At 38.4% G+C, this 19,247-nt stretch overlaps 1 protein-coding gene across 1 annotated transcript in view; it reads left to right on the top strand.

The window, feature by feature from the left end:
- The window catches only part of LOC145992449 (uncharacterized), a 118,902-nt gene extending 105,335 nt beyond the window's left edge, over window positions 1-13,567 (top strand). Inside the window, exons 26-29 of the mRNA XM_083128854.1 lie at window positions 292-485; window positions 4,259-4,420; window positions 9,129-9,201; window positions 13,427-13,567. Coding sequence (XP_082984980.1) covers window positions 292-485; window positions 4,259-4,420; window positions 9,129-9,201; window positions 13,427-13,567 — 570 coding nt within the window. The remainder of the gene's footprint in view (window positions 1-291; window positions 486-4,258; window positions 4,421-9,128; window positions 9,202-13,426) is intronic.
- Window positions 13,568-19,247: the final 5,680 nt, after the last annotated feature.

The raw sequence follows: 19,247 nt of genomic DNA, 5'->3' as shown, positions 1-19,247 counted from the left end.
TTTTGAGGAATTCATGGGCTTTTACGAGATTCCGAACACTGAGGCCAAAACTTAAAAAGGAAGGGAGTGAGTCATTCATTAATTTATTTCAATGAGCAGAGCCCCCCCAATAATTTTGACAAGTCGGCGCCCCTGTATGTATGTGAAGATAGAAGGTTAGTAAGGAATCTGTCTAGGATTAAGAAACTCCAATAATAACGGTAGATGATGCCAGAACTATTTATATAGTCTGTACATAATATGTATGTAATCAATTCATTATTTGAAAAGACGTTCATTTTTCATCCTCAGCGTTATGTACTAAGTCTACTTGAGACGGTGTATCAAGACTTAGGCTTCGACGAGGTACCTCGTGAAGATGGGGCTAGAACCTTGAACAGGGCGAAAGTTATTGCGGCGCTTAACAAGTACGAAAGCAAAGACACGTCCCAAAGATCTCTGAGGGCTTTCAGACAGTGGATGGATATTGCTCCAGGAGAGAATCCGTAAGTACAGTGCGTCCATTTCCTTGCGATGCCGAGAGATCGGGAGAAGTGTGGCGGGCGGCGCTAGCGGAGATACCGACATTTTCGACCAGTAACGTCCCGCTTCTTTTTATGGACATCTTTAGCATGCAGATATTTATATTGCAAAACGAGCACTAACCTGTGTTATAAGAGTTGTTCAAAGTGATGTCCACATACATTACACATTCCTGGCATCGTTTGATGACATTTTGATTCACACACAAAAGTTTTTCTTCCGTTCTAAAATGTAACGATCCAGTTTCTCGTAATGTAAGGACAAGACGTCTAACAGTCTCTCTACCTGGAGGTGAAACGCCAGAGAATTTCTGTGCAAATTGCCTACACACGTCTCGACACGAGTCTGCTTCGAAAAAAGTCGGCACAGGGATTAAAAGGAATAGATTACCCCGACAAAATCGGGTCATCTGGTAGCCTCACATCAATGGTTATAAAATTAATACTACCCAATATTGCAGACTACAGTTTTCTGGAGTCTGCCTCTCTTCATAAACGCATTCATTTATGAAAGGACAAATATCCAATTTTTACAAATTGAAATTTTTTTATAGATTCACATTGAAATATTTCATAGCTTGGAGGGGGGCATTGCCCCTATGGCCCCTCCCCTGGATACGGGCCTGCGCTTAGATAAGTGCCTCAGCTGGAAAGGAGACTAACACGCTCTTGAAACGATGCCACTCGTTGACTCAAGTATTAAGTTACCTTGGGCTCAAACGATTGGTCTGATTTGAATACCAGAAGATTAAATCCATGCACTGGATAATATGATAGTTGCTTCAATTTTAAACCAGACCGCACATTGACGAGTACATAACTATGTGCATATTTAGTTTGTAGTACACTCGTCTCAATTAGTACTCCGGCAGTTTTTTCTTTATACAGCAAGCATATATGCATAAGATATAATTCAAAATACAAGTCTATCTATGTACGCTGTATAAAACACAACTTATTACTAACTTCGTTGACCCTGTATTGTTCCGTTGAGAAAGTGCTTGGTGGGTAAGATGGGGGATTTTTTAACTGCCAAATATATTTTACAATAAAATTTACTCTCATGGTGTCTCCACGATGGACACTGTTTTAAATTAGGATATGTCAGTTACGTGTGGAAAATTAGTGCGCACCTAACACCTCCAAACGGATGGTTCCAACAAGTAACGTTATGAAACCATGGGACAATGACCAGGTGCGGCACCAGGGTGGTGTGAAGGGGTGCTTGCTTGTGTCTGAATGTTTACGTTCCATGAGCACATTCTTGGAGTTTAACACAATATATGTCATTGAACCGTCTTCAACAAGCTATTGCTTTCAAGTTTCCAAACTGGCAGGAAATCAACGTAAAATAATCTAATTTAATCAATCAAATTTACAAATATGTTGTTGTTGTTGTACAATCAAGTAAAAATGAAACAAGTCATTAATATTCTTCAGTTTCAATTGCCAGAGATGCCCACTAAAAGTTGATCGGTATTTGATGTAGCGGCTAAAAGATGTATGCATGCTTCATTTTCCTTCATTTTCAACATCGTACAACCTAAATTTCATTCCTCACCCCCCTCAACACCCCTAGATGGTTAATCCTCCTGGCACTGCCGCTGAGAATGACACACAAAAACTGCGTCCCCGATGGCGCAGTGGTATCCTCGTTGCCTTGTAACCAAGAGGTTCCGGATTCGATACCCGGTGGAGGCATATGGTGGTTCGGATTACACTTTAAACTGTAGGTTCAGTCCCGATTAGCCTTTCTGTGCATAAAGTGGACTTAAACAATACATACCATACCATATCAGACACACAAAAACTGCAAAATTGAGTGCATAAAATGAACTAATATATATTGTACAGTAGACTCGCGATTATCCGAGCTAATTGGGACCGAGACTACCTCGGATACGGAAAAACTCGGATAATATGGAGATAATGTACTAATAGGTCGTAAATGATAATACAACACTTAAAACTGTATAGTAATTATTTATTACTAGTACAACATAAATGAGAAGATTACTTTTTCAAAAAGTCTTTCATAGTTTTTTGGACTAACCTCTTTCCTCTCTTCGACGCTGCGATGTAACGCCAACGCTGTAGGGAGAGTAGATGTAACGAACATGTGCAGCGCGGACGGTGACTTGACTCCAACTTACTAGTAAACAAACAGGGGTTGCGTTATGAAGCGCGATGTTTTCCAACCACTCCCTCGGTTAACCCGGAGCCACGGTTAATCGGGACTCGGTTAATCACGAGTCTACTGTATTATTATTATTATTATTATTATTATTATTATTATTATTATTATTATTATTATTATTATTATTATTATTATTATTATTATTATTATTATTAAAGACTTAGGAATATTAATAGACTCCTCTCTCATATTTGATGAGCACATTTCAGAAATTTGCAAAAGAGCAAAGAGAATGCTTGGTTATATATTTTTCTCATGGAAAGTTTTTAAAAAGGAAGATACTTTAATATTCCTGTATAAAACGATAGTTCGTCCTATTCTTGAATATGCAAATGAATTATGGTTTCTGATTGCAACCAGTCACCTTCAAAAAGTTGAATCAGTTCAAAAACTTTTTATCAGGTTATTATGCACAAAGTTAAAAAAAATACTATGACCAACATTACTCTGAATGGTTATCACAGTTGAATATGTTTTCCTTAGAAGAAAGAAGAAAAATGAAAAGGATAAATTTTGTAGAGAAGATATTAAATTTCCAAGTTGACAGTGAATACTTTTTGAATAATATAGCTTATAAAATTCCCAGATATTCCCATAGGTATATCTCAATTCTCACATGCCTAAACAAGGCAAGAGGTTTAGTAGCTGATATTGTTGAAACCTACAATTTGAATTTATGTTGATGTATAAGATTGTAGGATCCACTGTTTTATTTTATAATTATGTATTCAATTTTTTAATTTTGTATAACCAATTTTGACATAGTGATATACCTGGTTGTTTAATCGTTATCATCACTTCAATAAATATGATTATTATTATTATAAGAACAATACACAGTTAATTGCACAATATTATGTAACAATAAACAATTATTAGTATCAGAGATGTAATAGATCTCGTTGAAAACTGTAACTTGAAGTGTAAATATGCTAACTTGTTATTCTACAGCTTACGTATTTTATTCGTGTAACTTTGTACTTTTGTATTTGACTTAGTGCTGTATTAGGTTTCATACTGTGCTCAACACTTAAAATAAACGATTATTATTATTATTATTACAGTAGTCGTACTAAGTTTAGTGAAGAATTTTGTTCTTGCTTTAGTTGTTTTACCCCTACATAGGTTAACTCGAAAATGAGATCACTTTGATAACTCATGATCGTTCAGTACTTTAACTGACTTACCTATTAGCACCCACCTTGAGCATAAGGAGTGGTGGTTTCGTTCAGTGACCTCAAGTGAAAGGTTCAATTTAATTTAATGCTTCTCTAAATATGGCTCTAACGAGTAGCGTTTCTCATATGAAGGGAACAAAGTGAGATAATAGTGTTCCTACTTCACAGGGTGTAGATACTTTCGTTGTCTTTTTAGCTTCCCTCATAAAAACTAAGTTTACAGAAACATCTGCCTATTAGGGCTATCGAAACATGTTTTTTTGGAAAACATATTTGCGCATGCGGTTTTCAAAAAAACTCTCAAATCACTTCAACAGTACTGCTGTTTTTCATCTAGAATTAAATAACTTGATGTCTTCCAGAATATCTCCAAACGTAAAAGAGACAATCTATACCACAGCTGTACGAGATGGAGGCAACCGTGAGTGGAATTTTTGCTACCGGCAACTGATTAATGGATCTGGTGTAAGGTCGCATCTAATCGAAGCCTTATGCTGTTCTCAGAATGTTACAATTATTAATAAGTAAGTATCAGTTTGCATCTTACACGTATTCACACACGATTTAAGACCAATTCGCCATTAAAAAAAACTGTAATTGAAAAATATATTTGATTTAAATTTATGCGTAAATGGACATTTCTTTGAGTATGAAGGAGTGTTAATAACAATATATTTTCTAGAAAACATTTACAGTTTAATACTTAAATTAACCCCAGCTTACCCGAAGTGGGGGGGGGGCTGTCAGGGCCACCACCTCTATTTTTTTCATTTTTCAACTGTATTTTTATAAAAATTTGAAAATAAATTACATTGTTCATAGGGTGTTCCCAATATTTCTGTACCAGTTTTGTTCATAAAAACATAAATGTAATGTAAATGGCAGGCAAAATACACTAGGTGGGCCTATCAGGCGCCATCTTTGAATGCGTGTCATTCGAAACACTCATGCCAGTGAGAGTGTACAATTCTTGGTAATAATGGTATTTTTTTGTATTATTATAATTAATAAATGACTGTACATATATAATCAACAAGGGAAGGTGTGATTCAATAACAAAATGGTTTCCTGAATTTTAATGAGAAAAAAATTGTGGGCCTGCGAGTTCGCCTAATCTCCCCCTCAGGTAAGTACGTTTCTCGTAGGGCACGGGTAATCTAGATTTAACTCAGTCACCTCTGTGCCAGAGCTTGTTATCTGGTTGAATCCTGATGTAACAATAAGTTCCGGGTTCGAGTCTCCGCCTGTGCTTGGCTACCATCATCATTCTCCTCTCCTTTCTATTTTACTAGTTTGCCAACGGATCTCTTAATTAGCGAGAAACACATTTATTTTGCCCTTAAGTCTCAATCCTGGACTTCGAGTGATTGGAGCACCTGAGGCCATTTCCGCGTTTTTTCCACACCCGACGCGACTGGAGCGCGATGATGCTTACCTCACCTTGAAGCCCGTCCCGAGACGAACAAAAAGAGCTAAGGCTCGTCGGTTTCCGTTTCCTGGTTCCCTAGAAATAAATTTATTTTACCTTTCAGTATCAACACTGGACTTCGGGTAATTTTTGCTTCCGCCAAAATTAACGGTCAGCAACGTTTTTAAGAATAATACACTAACTCGTAGTTAAGCAGTCTCACTATGTATGAGCCTCCCCGAATAAGCAATGGTAACGTTGCCACCTTGTCGCTGTCTCGGGTTCGATCCCCAGTGGAGGAACAGTGTGGTTCGGATCTAACTTTGAATTAATGCAATTCAATGTGCTTCAGTCTGTTGCCTAACATTGAACTTCTTGTCACACAAGACTAATGACACATTGAATAGCTTCATCGATTCTCGATATGATTGATTGATTGATTTGGTGTTTTAGGTCCACTTTATGCACACTTTATGTTAATCGGGACTGGACCTACAGCTTAAAGTGGGATTCGAACCACTTTGTGCCTGCACAGGGTATCGAACCCGGGACCCCTTAATTACAATGTGACGACGCTACACCTGCGCCATCGGGAAGGCCCGGATTCTCGATATCAAGTGGTCAACATCATTTGCATCAATATAGATTGATTTGAATCAGGTAATATTTATTTTTCATCGTGAGGAAATTGGGAAGCTCCGAGTGAGTGAGCGTAACCCGGTCGAGAAGACCTACAACAACGGCTGGGGGTTCGTCGGGCTGATCACCCGTCACCCCAACACTGGTCTGAGACCTCCACGCTATAACAGGTGACGGCGGAACAGTGTGGGAGGGAGACCAGCAGTCGGTAGGTAAGCCAAGGCCCGCCAAGGTGCTGTAGAGCTGTGGGGTTATGGTTAATATTTATTTTTAAAAAAATCAGTGATTTAAATAAATCATTAAATTTCTCTTGATTTAAAATTCAATAATTTTTCTAAGCAAAAAATAGCAAAAATTTTGTGTAGATTGATTGATTTTGTTTATTTTACTTCGCGTTTTGTGCCTCTTGGCTAATTTGCGAAGATGGGGATGAGTGATGGAATTGATGAATGGACATTCACAAACAACCAAGCCCGACCGGGATTCGAACCCGCGACCCTTGGCGTCGCAGCGCGATGTTTAACCACTCGGCCACAGGGTCGGGCTTGTGTAGAAAAATACAAGATACTAATCATGTTAAACCGTAAATACTTTCATTATTATTAAACTCTAAATAAACATCGCAACTGATATTTTTAAAACGATCGTTAAAAAAATGGCACAATTCAGACTATAAAAAATATTCTAAGTTACAATTATAGAGTGAGTACCTCCAGAATGTTTTATTTTCACTGGGAAAAAAAGTTACTGAAATTATTATATAGTTGCAACAACAAACTCAACAAACATTACCATATATACAGTGTCAGAAACAGAAAAATGTATATTAACATATAATTTCCTCTCTTCATAAACTTTTGTCTTCTCGTTTAATATCTAAGAAACTAAAAGTTAAAATATACAAAACAGTAATTTTGCCTGTAGTATTATATGGATGTGAAACTTGGTCCCTTACATTGAAAGAGGAACATAAATTGAGAGTATTTGAAAATAAGATCCTTAGGAAAATATTTGGACCTAAAAGGGATGAGGAGACAGGTGAGTGGAGAAGGTTACATAATTTAGAACTAAATAATTTGTATTCATGTCCAGATATTATTAGAATAATTAAATCAAGAAGACTTAGGTGGGCAGGCCATGTGGCACGAATGGGAGAGGAAAGAGGAGTTTACAGGATTCTTGTTGGGAAACCTGATGGTAAGAGACCTATAGGAAGGCCAAGACGAAGATGGAGGGACAACGTTGAGATGGACCTAAGGGAAATCGGTAGGGATGGAAAAGAGTATATAGATCTTGCTCAAGATAGGGACAGATGGAAGGCCTGTGTTGCTGGAGCCATGAACATTCGGGTTTAAGAAGGCTAGGGAGTTACATATAATTTCCATTTGCTTTAATCAACCTGCTTAAATATTTCACAGGACTGTTTACTTGAAAAAGCCTTTCTATAAAGAAAACATGTATTTATATGTATGGTACACCAAACCATACAAGCAATTTTTAAATAAGAAAATCTATTAAAATAAAACAAATGATTTAAATTTTAAAATTAATCAAAAATTATTTTTTTAAATAGAAATTATGGTTTTTGTCTACCCTGATATGCACTTTCGTTATTTTCTTTACAGGACTCTGGATATGGCCCTGACAACATCCAATCCTCATATCACATCGACAGATATCGATGTCGTGATAGCAACGACTGCCCAATCCGACATAGCTTTGTGGGCATTGTTCGATTACGTCACCGACAATTTGGAGACGCTAATGAAACGGTAAGCATCTATCTGCGAAAGAAAGGTTTGTAAGGATTGCATGGGTCACAGAGGGGTAGGTTTGAATGAACGTGATAATAGGGGAATAGCGCGATTAAACATGCAAGTTTTGACAATATCGATAAAGCACCTATAAAATTTATCGATACCCGATAGATCCCTCAAGAGCATATGTTCATTCACCTCATTAATTAACTTACATAACCACTTAAGATTAATAGTTCTTTTGTCTTTTTAAAGGGAACTGCTAACTCCCACATATCAATTAGTTGTTTGTAAAGGTAAAGTTCCCCGTGCGCATAGCACCGTACCGTGAAAGTACATTTACAAGATGGGGGAGGGATAGGAACCCACACATTCTCGATCTCGGTAATGTTGGAGGTGATGTAATCAGCATCATGCTCCGGCCGCCCAGGTACTCATTTATTTGAGGCTGGGTGAACCCAGCCACTTTATGCGGGGACAAGGCCGGAAAATTTCCGACCTTAGATCATTCAACCCGGGAATCGAACCCGGGTCTCCCACGTGGCAGTCATACGGCATACCGACTAGAGCACCGCGGCTCCTTAAGTAAAAAGTAAAGTGCTCCCCTGTGCTTAGCAGCACGCCATGAAGGCGTATAGGGGGCGTGGGGGTAACGCCCCACACTTTCTTGATCCGGTCGTGAGTGGGGGTGATGTGATCAGCATCACGCCCCTGACCGCCTTTAACCCCCCAGGGTTTCCCCCAGGTACCCATGTTATTCGACGCCGGGGCCGCTTCCAAAGTTAGAAAAGTTCCCGGATTTGAACCGGCCGAGGATCGAACCCGAGACCTTTAGCATGGTAGTGAGACGCGTTACCGACTGATCCACCGCGGCTCCTTAGATGAATTAAATGTTTATATTCGTAAAAAACAAAATCAAAGAATTTTGAACTAAATTACAGAGTATTTATTGCCCATATCGGCAATTCCGACAGATCACCGATTAACATGTCCTATCCCTAAAGAAAACAACTAAAATTGTTTCTAAGAACAATAGTAAATGTTAATCCACAAAATTGCGAAAAGAGGAAAACATGTTCATGAAGTACAGGAAAAGGAATATTTTTCTCAATAGGAGCCGAAAAATGTGTAAGGATTACTTAGAAAAAGCAACATTTGGTAACTGTATTTTTCTCTTTCTTTCTTATTTTTACATCGTATTTCAACCTGATTATGATAATAGTGAAGATGAATATAGATTGCGATTAGATAAAACTGACGTTGGGAAAATCGTAAAGAAACATATCTGTCATGGATGGAACTTGAACAAATTCTGTGCATGCGTATGGTTGGGGATGGGGGGGTGCTCTCTCCCTCATAGCCCATGACTGAACCTCTCCTTCTAAATAAAGATATTATTAGTATTATTACTCTTATTGCTCTTTCCAGCTTTGAAAGTGGCGTTCATGCCATCATGGCTACAATAATAAAAAATATCAATACAGAGGAAGGACTAAACCAGGTAAGAACTAATAAAATAATTATCCAATTTCGTAATCTATGTACAGTCACAAGCAATAAAAATGCGACATCTAGATCCAGTGGCCGAATTGGAAATAAATTACTGCCGGTATGCTCGTATGCACAGACCTGTATTTTGATACATTTTCTTTGTGCGATTTCTTTAAAATTGCATCGAATCTCATTCTCTCTCTTTTATCACCACAAATTGAGCTCTTTTTTTTACTTGTGCCCCGCATGAATTGTCAAGTACACTAAAACTTCTCCTAACGGACACCTCTGAATAGCGGACACCTCTAAATTACGGACATTTTTAAATTCCCAGGCAGAAATACATGTGGTTTAATGGCAATATTACTTCTCAATAACTTACATTCTTAATAACGGACGCGGACACTGAAAACTACCTCCCCAACGTAAAAAAAAACAACTTCTTAATAACGGACAGTATAGTCCACGCGTTTACTTCGTTAGCGTCCAAGAACTGAAGAATGCCGCCGCCGCGAACGTGGGTGGGGATAAACAGCGGACGAGTTGTTTTGGTCCAATTACACTCAACCTTCAGCCAATGAGCGCAGCTGTCATTCTGCTCGTCTACTCCACTTGGAGTCTCAGTCACACGACTGCGGATACGCTGTTGCCGTACTTTGCAACTTCAATGTGAAGACCGTGGGAAGGTGCTAGTGCGCGGATCTTCTGCTAAGATGTCGCAGAAACGCAAACGACTGACTTTAAAGGAAAAAGTTGAAGTCATCAACGTCTATGAGAAAGAGCATTTTGAATGCAGTAATTTAACAAAGGATTGCACTACGTGTTGGAAGGTGTACGTATTAGTCACAAACCTAAACTTATTTTTCACTTGCGTATATGTCGCACAAGTCAACTCGTGACACCAAATGGACGAAAAAAATATGTTTGTGACAATTAAACGGATAAACCACGTGACTACATTCTTTAGTGTAACAATTTAACTGATTTTGATCAATCAAACTAAATAATTGTTAAAGCGACAAACAGTTAATACTATAATTTTAATTCTCGTATGCAAAAAGCTAAATTTACATTTTGTGATGAGTATAATAGTTACAATGTTGTGTAATGTTGAGTTATGATGGATTTATAATGTAAATTTATGAACGTACATGTTCAAAAAGAAACAAATGACATCGATGTATAAGTTATGAATACAGAAATATTATTCTTGGAATCTAGTTTTATGTTGACAAATGTGTAGGTCTCAATTATCAGCACTTTTTTAAATTACTATTTTAATTGCAGACGCTATTGTTGCGTTTCTCATGACGTGTGATCGACAAGGAGCACTCCGACGGGGGTGGGCAAGAGTGCAGAGTGCTGGCTGATCAACCGAAACGGGCAAGAAAGAGAGAAATGAGCGAGTACATTGTTGGCCATTGTGTAGCTGTGCGATCAGCTCCAATAAATAAGTGCAATTTAAGAATTTACTGCTGGTAGGCTTTTTGGCAACTTAATTTACTACAGGTTTGCCATACCGGCCCAATTCGATCACTGCCCAGATCCTGCAATACTGGTTTCCTTGCAACACGTTATCATGTATGTTGCATAACTCTACGGGGATAAGCTAACTTCAATAGCACGTTTACAATATAATTAGAGTTGACGATTTTGCTCCATTGATAGCTAGAAAAGTTAAATAATTGTTTTCTTCCTGAGATATCAATCGGGTTTTGTAAATAACGATGATCCTTTCTTCAAACAGAGTTGATTAATTTTAAATTGGAAAATTTTCTACTGAGCACATATAGTGTATACTGTGCTATTTAAATTATTATTCACTTCTTCTTTTGTTTGTACGCTTATATTCTGGTAACACAGGACTGAAATTTTCTGTTTCCCAAAGTAGTAGTAAAAAGTTTTAAAATAAATAGCCAATAAATATAACTGAAATATGCTAAAATATGTTAATTTTTAAAAACATCAGAAATACAAACCACGAAGAAATAAGACTTGAAGCTTTCCTGGCGACGAATGATGAACAGGTTCTCTCGGGCTATCGACCAGGTGAGTTGTGGAAATTATTCCACATGAATCATTCCCACAACTCACCTGGTCGATAGCCCGAGAGAATCTGTTCAACAAACTACGAATCTTTAAATATAACCCATATTATTTTATAATTGTGATTTTCTTTGTTTTCTCATTTCAAAATTTGTAGGATGTAAATATAAAAAACCATAGCATAAGAAGAAAATATCCAAGGAGAGACATAAAATGTAGGTGTTTGGTAGTGCTGGAGGGGAATGGGGAGAGGACGCTAAAATATCTACCTACAATCTTATGCTTCTAATACAAGAGTCAAATGAAAACCTTAAATGTCCAATAAAAATTGCAGGGCAGACTGTATACACCTCAAATTTCCATGAGGTATCAACTGTCGTTTACAAGACGACCTCAAGGCTGCAACACTAATCAAGTGAGTTTCAAAACGACATTTATGTTTTTTAAAAGATGACGCCTCCTATACACACTTGCACCAGTGAAGAGGTAGTGCCGTGCTGTTAGCGAACGTGCTCATATCGAACACGTGCTCTTAGTGAACACAGTTACGGAAGGATTTGCAGGTGCGTGCTGTTAGCGAACACGCAAACTTGCCCTGTCTTATTTGTCCTTGAAACTTTTCAGCATGCAAGGGTTGCCAGTGATAAGCCAACTTGCGTGGAGGAACACCTCGCCTCTTGACCAGACTCACCCCTGATCATTCTTCAATCGATTGTGATACCAGAATGAAATAGAATTCATTAAAATTTGTGTTTGGTGTACGATGGTTACCAGTACTGAAAAGTACGCGAGGCGAAAGGCGTGGTGACATGGCTATGTACTACGAAAGATAAGAAAGAGAAGTGTAAGGGGTCACTGAAGACAAAAGTCGGAGTTCTACTTGAGGAAAGTTTAAAAGTACATTCGCACGAGCCAAATATAGCTGAAATAGAAGTGAAGAAAAGAGCTGAACATTGTAGGAGACAGGATATTTCTGTTCCTTTAAAGAAAACAGCTTTGGAACAACTGAAAATTGATAATAACATTTACTAATGTCTTAGGAAGTTGTCCTTTGTACAAAAGGTAACCTACGTTGATTAACATTTACATTTTCCATGTAAAATTTGATTTTAAGGAAGATGAAATATATCAATATCTTAACAAAAACTTCATTGTACTTAACCTAAATTGTTGAGGATCCTAAATTTAGTTAATTTCAAACGTAAAATGATTATAAGTTATCGCTGGCAACACCTGCACGTTGACCACTTTCAACGACAAACAAGACAGGGCAAGTTTGAGTGTTCGCTAACAGCACGCACCTGCAAATTATTTCCTTCCGGTGTTCGCCACGAGCACGGGATCGAAAAGGTGTCCTCTGTCAGCTTACAGAAATTTCTCGGCAAATGAAAATTCAATCTCTCTGTGCATGCTTACCGCACCAGTAAGTTTACTAATGGAGGAGAGAGTTCGACAATGGCCTCAGTTCGCAGGCAGATGGGTGGAAAGGCCTTCGCAGGGGCTCATAAGTGACTGCACGTGAACACCAAGGACTTGTTCTTCTTAAGGTATCCAGGCACTAACTCAAAGTTGAAAGTGTATGTAAATGAGCGATAGGTCTGTGCTAAAATGCAGCAAACTTGTGCAACCCTACATACAGAAAGCTACTAGATAAGAAACAAGAATAAAGGTTTTCATTTCACTCTCCTATGTACCGTGCGTCCATTTCCATGCGAGGCCGAGAGATCGGGAGAAGTGTGGCGGGCGGCGCTAGCGGAAATGCCGACATTTTCGACCAGTAACATCCCGCTTATCTTTAAGGACGAAATCATTTTGCTTCACTCGGAATCGTTTGGAGGTTTCGAATGTGCAACACTGTATCAAGATTACGTTGCAGACTAAACCGTTAAAAGTCAATGGTTTTCGTGAGCATTGCTCCCAATCTGAAAGCTCCGAGCTTGAATTCTGTCCTTCGCGACTACAGGTGCCCTGAACAGAGCTGCGAATGGAGTGAGGAACAGACTTTGAACCAAGAACATGTTAATTTCGTACTGTGTGAAAGAGTGTGGTTTTTGTTACTGGCCGTCCTGCTACTTTGTGTAATTGCAGTGTGTGTGTGTGTGTTGTGTGTAAGTGAGGCGATTGAAATGCCAGCCACTGTATTATTTCATCAATCAAATTTAATAAGTACACTTATTGTAACATTTCAGGTGATGAAATTTATTCAAGAGCATAAAGATGTATTTGAGTATTCACTCGATTCTCAAATTTCTGCTGCAAAATCACGTGCGCAACTTGTGGACAAGCATTACGATACCATTACTGCTTGGTTGAATGAAAATGTGCGCTAGTCTACCTACATTGGCACTATGGACTTGTATGTGTAAGAAGTTAATAAAATGTATCCGAGAAAGTTTATTTTAAACTTGATTTGTCTCATCCTGTTTTTCATGGTGAAGATAAAGGTTGCGCAGTCTTTTCTACATAGAATGTATTTTTAAAAACTATGTATTACATGTAATGTAAAAGAGTACAATAGCGTAACACCCGTTGAACAAAATAAGAAGCTACGCACAAGAATATAGGTTGGAGTGTACGTACAGTGATGGGAAAAAGTTCTTCCCCATAAGACTTTAATGGCAGTAAATATTGCAGAAGTGTAGGCAACACACATTGCACCGTCAGGTAATCGGATGATTCTCTCTGTCTTAAAGAGTAACTCGTCTTTCATGCAAAAGCCAACAGGCTCAGGAAATGTAGCAAAGTCACGTGGTTTGTTAGGTTCAGTGTTGTGCTTGAGAAAATCTCCTGTTCACAAACCAAGTAGCAGAACCGATAACAGGTACGATTTATATGTCCGGAAATGGTTCACCTAAGAACGTGGAACGAAACCCTAAAATAATTGTTGCCTCAATTACAAAGGCTACTATACTACATGTGCTGCGGTAACTCAGTCGTTAGGGTGTTTTATTAGCATCCCAAGAGATCCGGGTTCGATCCCCAACGGCCATTCACATCACCCGCAACTTCGGCCGTGATCAAGAAAGTGTGGGACTGTAAATCCACTTCCCTATAAGCCTTCATGGATTGATGCAAATTTACTATAAGTGTCGATTTTTCTCGGAACAGAACTTTCTAATCTCTACGTGGACTTTCTTCCAAATTCCGTAGGGACGTGAACATGCGCCAAGCTTTCTTGACACAATTCATGCATGTTATATTTCGTATTTTGTTATAAGAACCACGGCCGATATCCTGTGTGAGGGGGTAATTCAAACATATGAGGTGAAAATGCTGAAATAAATTTGCACCAATCTGAAACTGACCAACATTACCAAGTCGAAACAACAACAGGCTGTTTTCCACTTAAGTTTTCATGACTAGTGCGGATATTTTACCTACGTATATTAATAGGTTTAAAAGAACCTTGTAGGTAGGTTGGATCGCAATATAAATTTTGTCAAGTTTTCGGTTTTACTAGTTCGATAGTTCTTATTTTCTATGAGTTTGGGTTTCTTTACTATATAAATATACCAGGCCCGTACCCAAGAGGGGGCCAAGGGACCATGCCCCCCCCCTCAATCCATGAAATATTTTAATGCGAACCTATAAAAACACCACAAAAATAATATGGACGATTTTTCAGATTTTGCTAGAATTTCAATTTTCTTCTTGCATAAATGGATGGCTTGTTTATGGAGAGAGGTAGACTTCAGAAGTCTGCAGTGTAGTACAGTATGCGCCAAAATATACAGTACTGAATGAAAAGATGAACAAAAGTATAAGACATGTTACAATATAGTGACTGGTCTATATGCAACCCAAATAACAATCGTGCCTTTTGGGTTGCATAACTGTCAGGAAACCTAAGGTTAGGTTAGGTTAGAGCATGTGGAGTGGACGATTGTCATTTGGGTTCCATATAGACCAGTCACCTTTTTCAAACTCGGTCCACCTTCACGACCGCTTCCGTATGAGCGGAAATAATGCTCAACTATGAATACATTTGCCTCCGTCGAGAGACCTATTTCCAACAACAACTGCACAACACAACTTCCTTTTCATTAATGCGAACACGTGCAGCTGGAGCTATGCCCCGTCGACAAACGCAACCACGTGTTCGAGATGCTCGAGTTTCAGTACTGTATATTTTGGCGCATACCGTATATTTAGCAATTTTAGTTTTATGACCATTGATGTAAAGTTACCAAACGTCTCAATTTCGTACGGACAGATCACTATTTTTAATCCCTGTCCTGATTTTTTTCGAACTGCAGTCTTGATGAGAAAATGCCCTTTTTTGTTAATTCACATTCAGGCATGTTCTTCATTATAAGAATCATTCCTAATATGTGTCAATTAACTTATAAATATATTACTTTGTATTACAGATTATCTTTATTACAAATCAAATCAAATCATGGCTGTTCAATGGTGGTGGTATAAGAGAATTGATGACATTGTTAATTTGCGGATATTGTATTATTCGAATACTTTTGAGAATGGAATGTAAGCAATAAGCACCGAGCTGTACGCAATGTGACAGCCGTTCTCTGTAAGCGACTGTCAGGAAGAGAAAGAGAGGGGGGTTGATTTTTTACTTTACTTTGGTCCATAATATTGCAACACTACAATTGTACATCCAGCTTCAATACTACCATAGCGTTGGTGGTCACGTCCAGGGTACGAATCCCCACGTCGGAGGGGGATCTCCCACCTTCCCACCAAGGATCTTGTTCTATTAAAATTCACCCCCATCAAAATTTTCCGAGAGGAAGAGTTTGCGTTATAAAAATTATAATAAGCAATTTGTTTTGACTTCATACATACTTTACTAAGAATAATATCAGAAACACATACAAAGAAGGAATAACAAAGAATAATGTCTGTCTGTGTGTGAATGTTGCATACTTCTCTTGCTCTCTCCGTCTGTCTGTTTCCGTCTTTAGAGCTGGTAACAGCATGCGGTTAAAACGCACTTCTATAGTCATTGATAATATTTTATAATTATTCAAAATGGACTAACAGAACGGAGCCGTAGGGGGTTGTCATTATAGTCACCCTAGGCCCCTGGAACATAAAAATTAGACCGACCTGCTATTTCTCCTCCATTTCTCACCTCCTCTCGTCGGAAATAAAATATAGCACTTACATGTTAATTTAATAGGAAACTAGTGTGCTCTTGAAATCTCTTATTTTTTACCCCTCCACCTAGATCGTTAATTTGCAACCCAATTTGCAGATGCGAACAATACCACACACTGCTTGAATGAAGATGAGGTGGGATGCACAACCGACTGACCTTTTATTAGCCACATTCTTGAATGCTAACTTTTATTTTCATTGGATTCAACGGAAAGAGTTGGTACATGAAATTTTTTCAATGTCTAAGTATGCGAGCTACATCTAGGCAGGGGAGGGGGTGCGAAAATCTATTCTCACCTTACACTTTACCTCATATCCGTTTCTTCCATCCTTTAAAACTGGATATTTTCTTTAGCTTCGTTATTTCATGAAAGTAAATATTACCAGGGTCACTATTTATATTTTGAGCCTAACAATGAAAAAACAGGAATTTGGCATTGAAAACTGCTTTATTGTTTTTCGAAGTATTCTCCTTTATGGTCAATACTCTTTTGCATTCGTTCGAACCATTTGTCAAAGCAGTTTTTCCAATCTTCTTGAGACGCCTCCATAATATGGTTTTTGAACGCATGAACGGCGTCTTCCGCCGACAAAAATCGTTGTCCACGCAATTTATTCTTGACATTCGGGAACAAGAAGAAGTCATTGGGTCCAAAATCAGGACTGTACGGCGGATGACCCATCAATTCGATTTTTGACTGTTCATAAAGTCGGTTGTTAGACGAGATGTGTTGCCACATGACCAGTTTTCCCGAAAAAACAGGCGACCATTTGTTTCGATGTGCTTCGAGCGCGAACAACTTTTGTTGGATTGGGTTCATCTTGAAACGCCCATACAGTCGACTGCTGTTTACGTTCCGGCTCATATGCATATATCCATGATTCGTCACCTGTTACAATCTTATATACGTCTTTTGAAGCACCACGATTGTATTTATTGAGCATTTGTTTGCACCAATTGACGCGAGCGTCTTTCTGAGTTTTTGTCAAATTGTGTGGGATCCAACGAGAACATACATTTCTCACAGCTAAATAATCATGTAATATTTTTTATATGCTGGTGGAACTAATGCCTATGGTTGCCTCAATCTCACAGTATGTCACATGACGATCTTGCAGTATTAGATTTTGCACAGCATCAATGTTTTCTTGAACAACAACTGATTTTGGACGACCTTCGCGAATCTCGTCGGTGAGCGAATGGCGGCCACGATTAAATTCGTTATACCAGCGTTTCACAGTGGCAAAGGATGAGGCTTCATCGCCAAATGTGGAAGTAAGTTGATCGGTGCACTCTTGTCTTGATAATCCACGTCGAGAATCGTAAAAAATCATCGCACGAAAATGTTCACGAGTTAATTCCATTTTATTGTTGTCGCGCAATCTCCAAGGCAACATAAACAACACAAATGAAGCTATTGACAAAACATTTGAAGTACGTTATGGTCAATCATGCCAGACGATTCCGTGCAAACATCAAATCGCGCCTAACTTCAATCAGTGTTGCCAAGGCTCAAAATATAAATAGTGGCCCCCGTACTTAATAATCAAAATTCTCACTACGCATTTCTGCATCGCGTATGGATAACTCGAAAAGGAACTGGCCGACCTCTGTGTTGGAGTGGTTAGCACACCGCGCCACAAAACCAGAGGCCTCGGTTTCGAATACCGGCCTGGGCATGTGTGTCCATCAAAATCATCATATCATCGTTCATACTCATCTTCGCGATTAGCCAAAAGTGGAAAAAAGCGAAGTAAAATAAATCAAATCAATCAACCGAAAAGGAACTGCACACACTACGTGCATTTCAGCAGTCTCAGTGCTTAATACTAATGACTGGGGTGCTGAAATTTGCCTATTTGCCTTTTTTTATTTCTTTGTAGTAAACCATAGGCTTTCATGTTTAATCTTTAAAGTTCGTTTTATGGAGTTTCTATTCCGGAAACACATTTTTATAGTGCCTATAAATTCCTATTTTGATGGTTAGTGCCTATTTTGCTTAATCGTGCCAAAAAATTGATATTCTGCAATTTTTGCAGACTTCAGCTTTTTCTTACATGCATTTGGCTTTCCCTATATTGAAAGTTGTAAGGCTTTGTTGATGTTGCACTGACTGAAATCTGGAATTTGCCAGATTTGATGGTCTGAATTGGAACATTGTTTTAAATATTTTTTGTTACAATAGTGCAAATTGTTTATTCATCATTTGTTCAAATTCGCAGTCGTTAGCACAAGCTCTTTTTGTGACAATTACTTTAACAGACGATTCCCCGCAAATGAGAATTTCGATGGAAAGAGTAGTATAGTATGTTAATCGCTAGCGCACTTTTATGTATAAACTGAAGTGCTAAATACAGTATAACTGTGCATTGTAAGAAGGAAATTTAAATAAGTTCACATCCATTGCCTATTTTAATGTCTTTTTTTAATTTTAGGGTGCCTTTTAAGTGCCTATTTTCGTGCCTTTTCTTAGTTTATGGTTCTTTTTAAGTGCCTATTTTCATCATTTTGGTTCATATTTGACTGCCTTTTTCAGAGGTTTTTAGTGCCTTAAATACGCGCCTTACTAATGACTCAGTCGGGAAAGTGATCGTATTGAGCTCCCAGATGCTAGGTGAGCTATCCTCGAATATTTAACGCGCCCCAAATTAAGCATTGTGTATGCAGCACATTTGCTATGGTCAATGCTATACTCTTTCCAAAAAACGAGGACATTTACCGATTTCTGAAAAATCCGCCCGGACGCCGGACAAACACCTAAAGAGGAGGACATGTCCTGATAAAAAAGGACGTCTGGTCACCCTAATCACTGCACGTTTCCCCAACTTTAAGCACTGTTGTTCCCCGTGAGAAAAAATCCTTCGGGCGTCCTTGCTTTTTTGGCC

This window comes from Lepisma saccharinum, chromosome 1 (genome assembly GCF_977018435.1).
Source record: "Lepisma saccharinum chromosome 1, izLepSacc3.1, whole genome shotgun sequence".
Classification (NCBI taxonomy): domain Eukaryota; kingdom Metazoa; phylum Arthropoda; class Insecta; order Zygentoma; family Lepismatidae; genus Lepisma; species Lepisma saccharinum.
The sequence above is the reverse complement of the archived record's forward strand: the minus strand, read 5'-3'. Positions and strand labels throughout refer to the sequence as shown.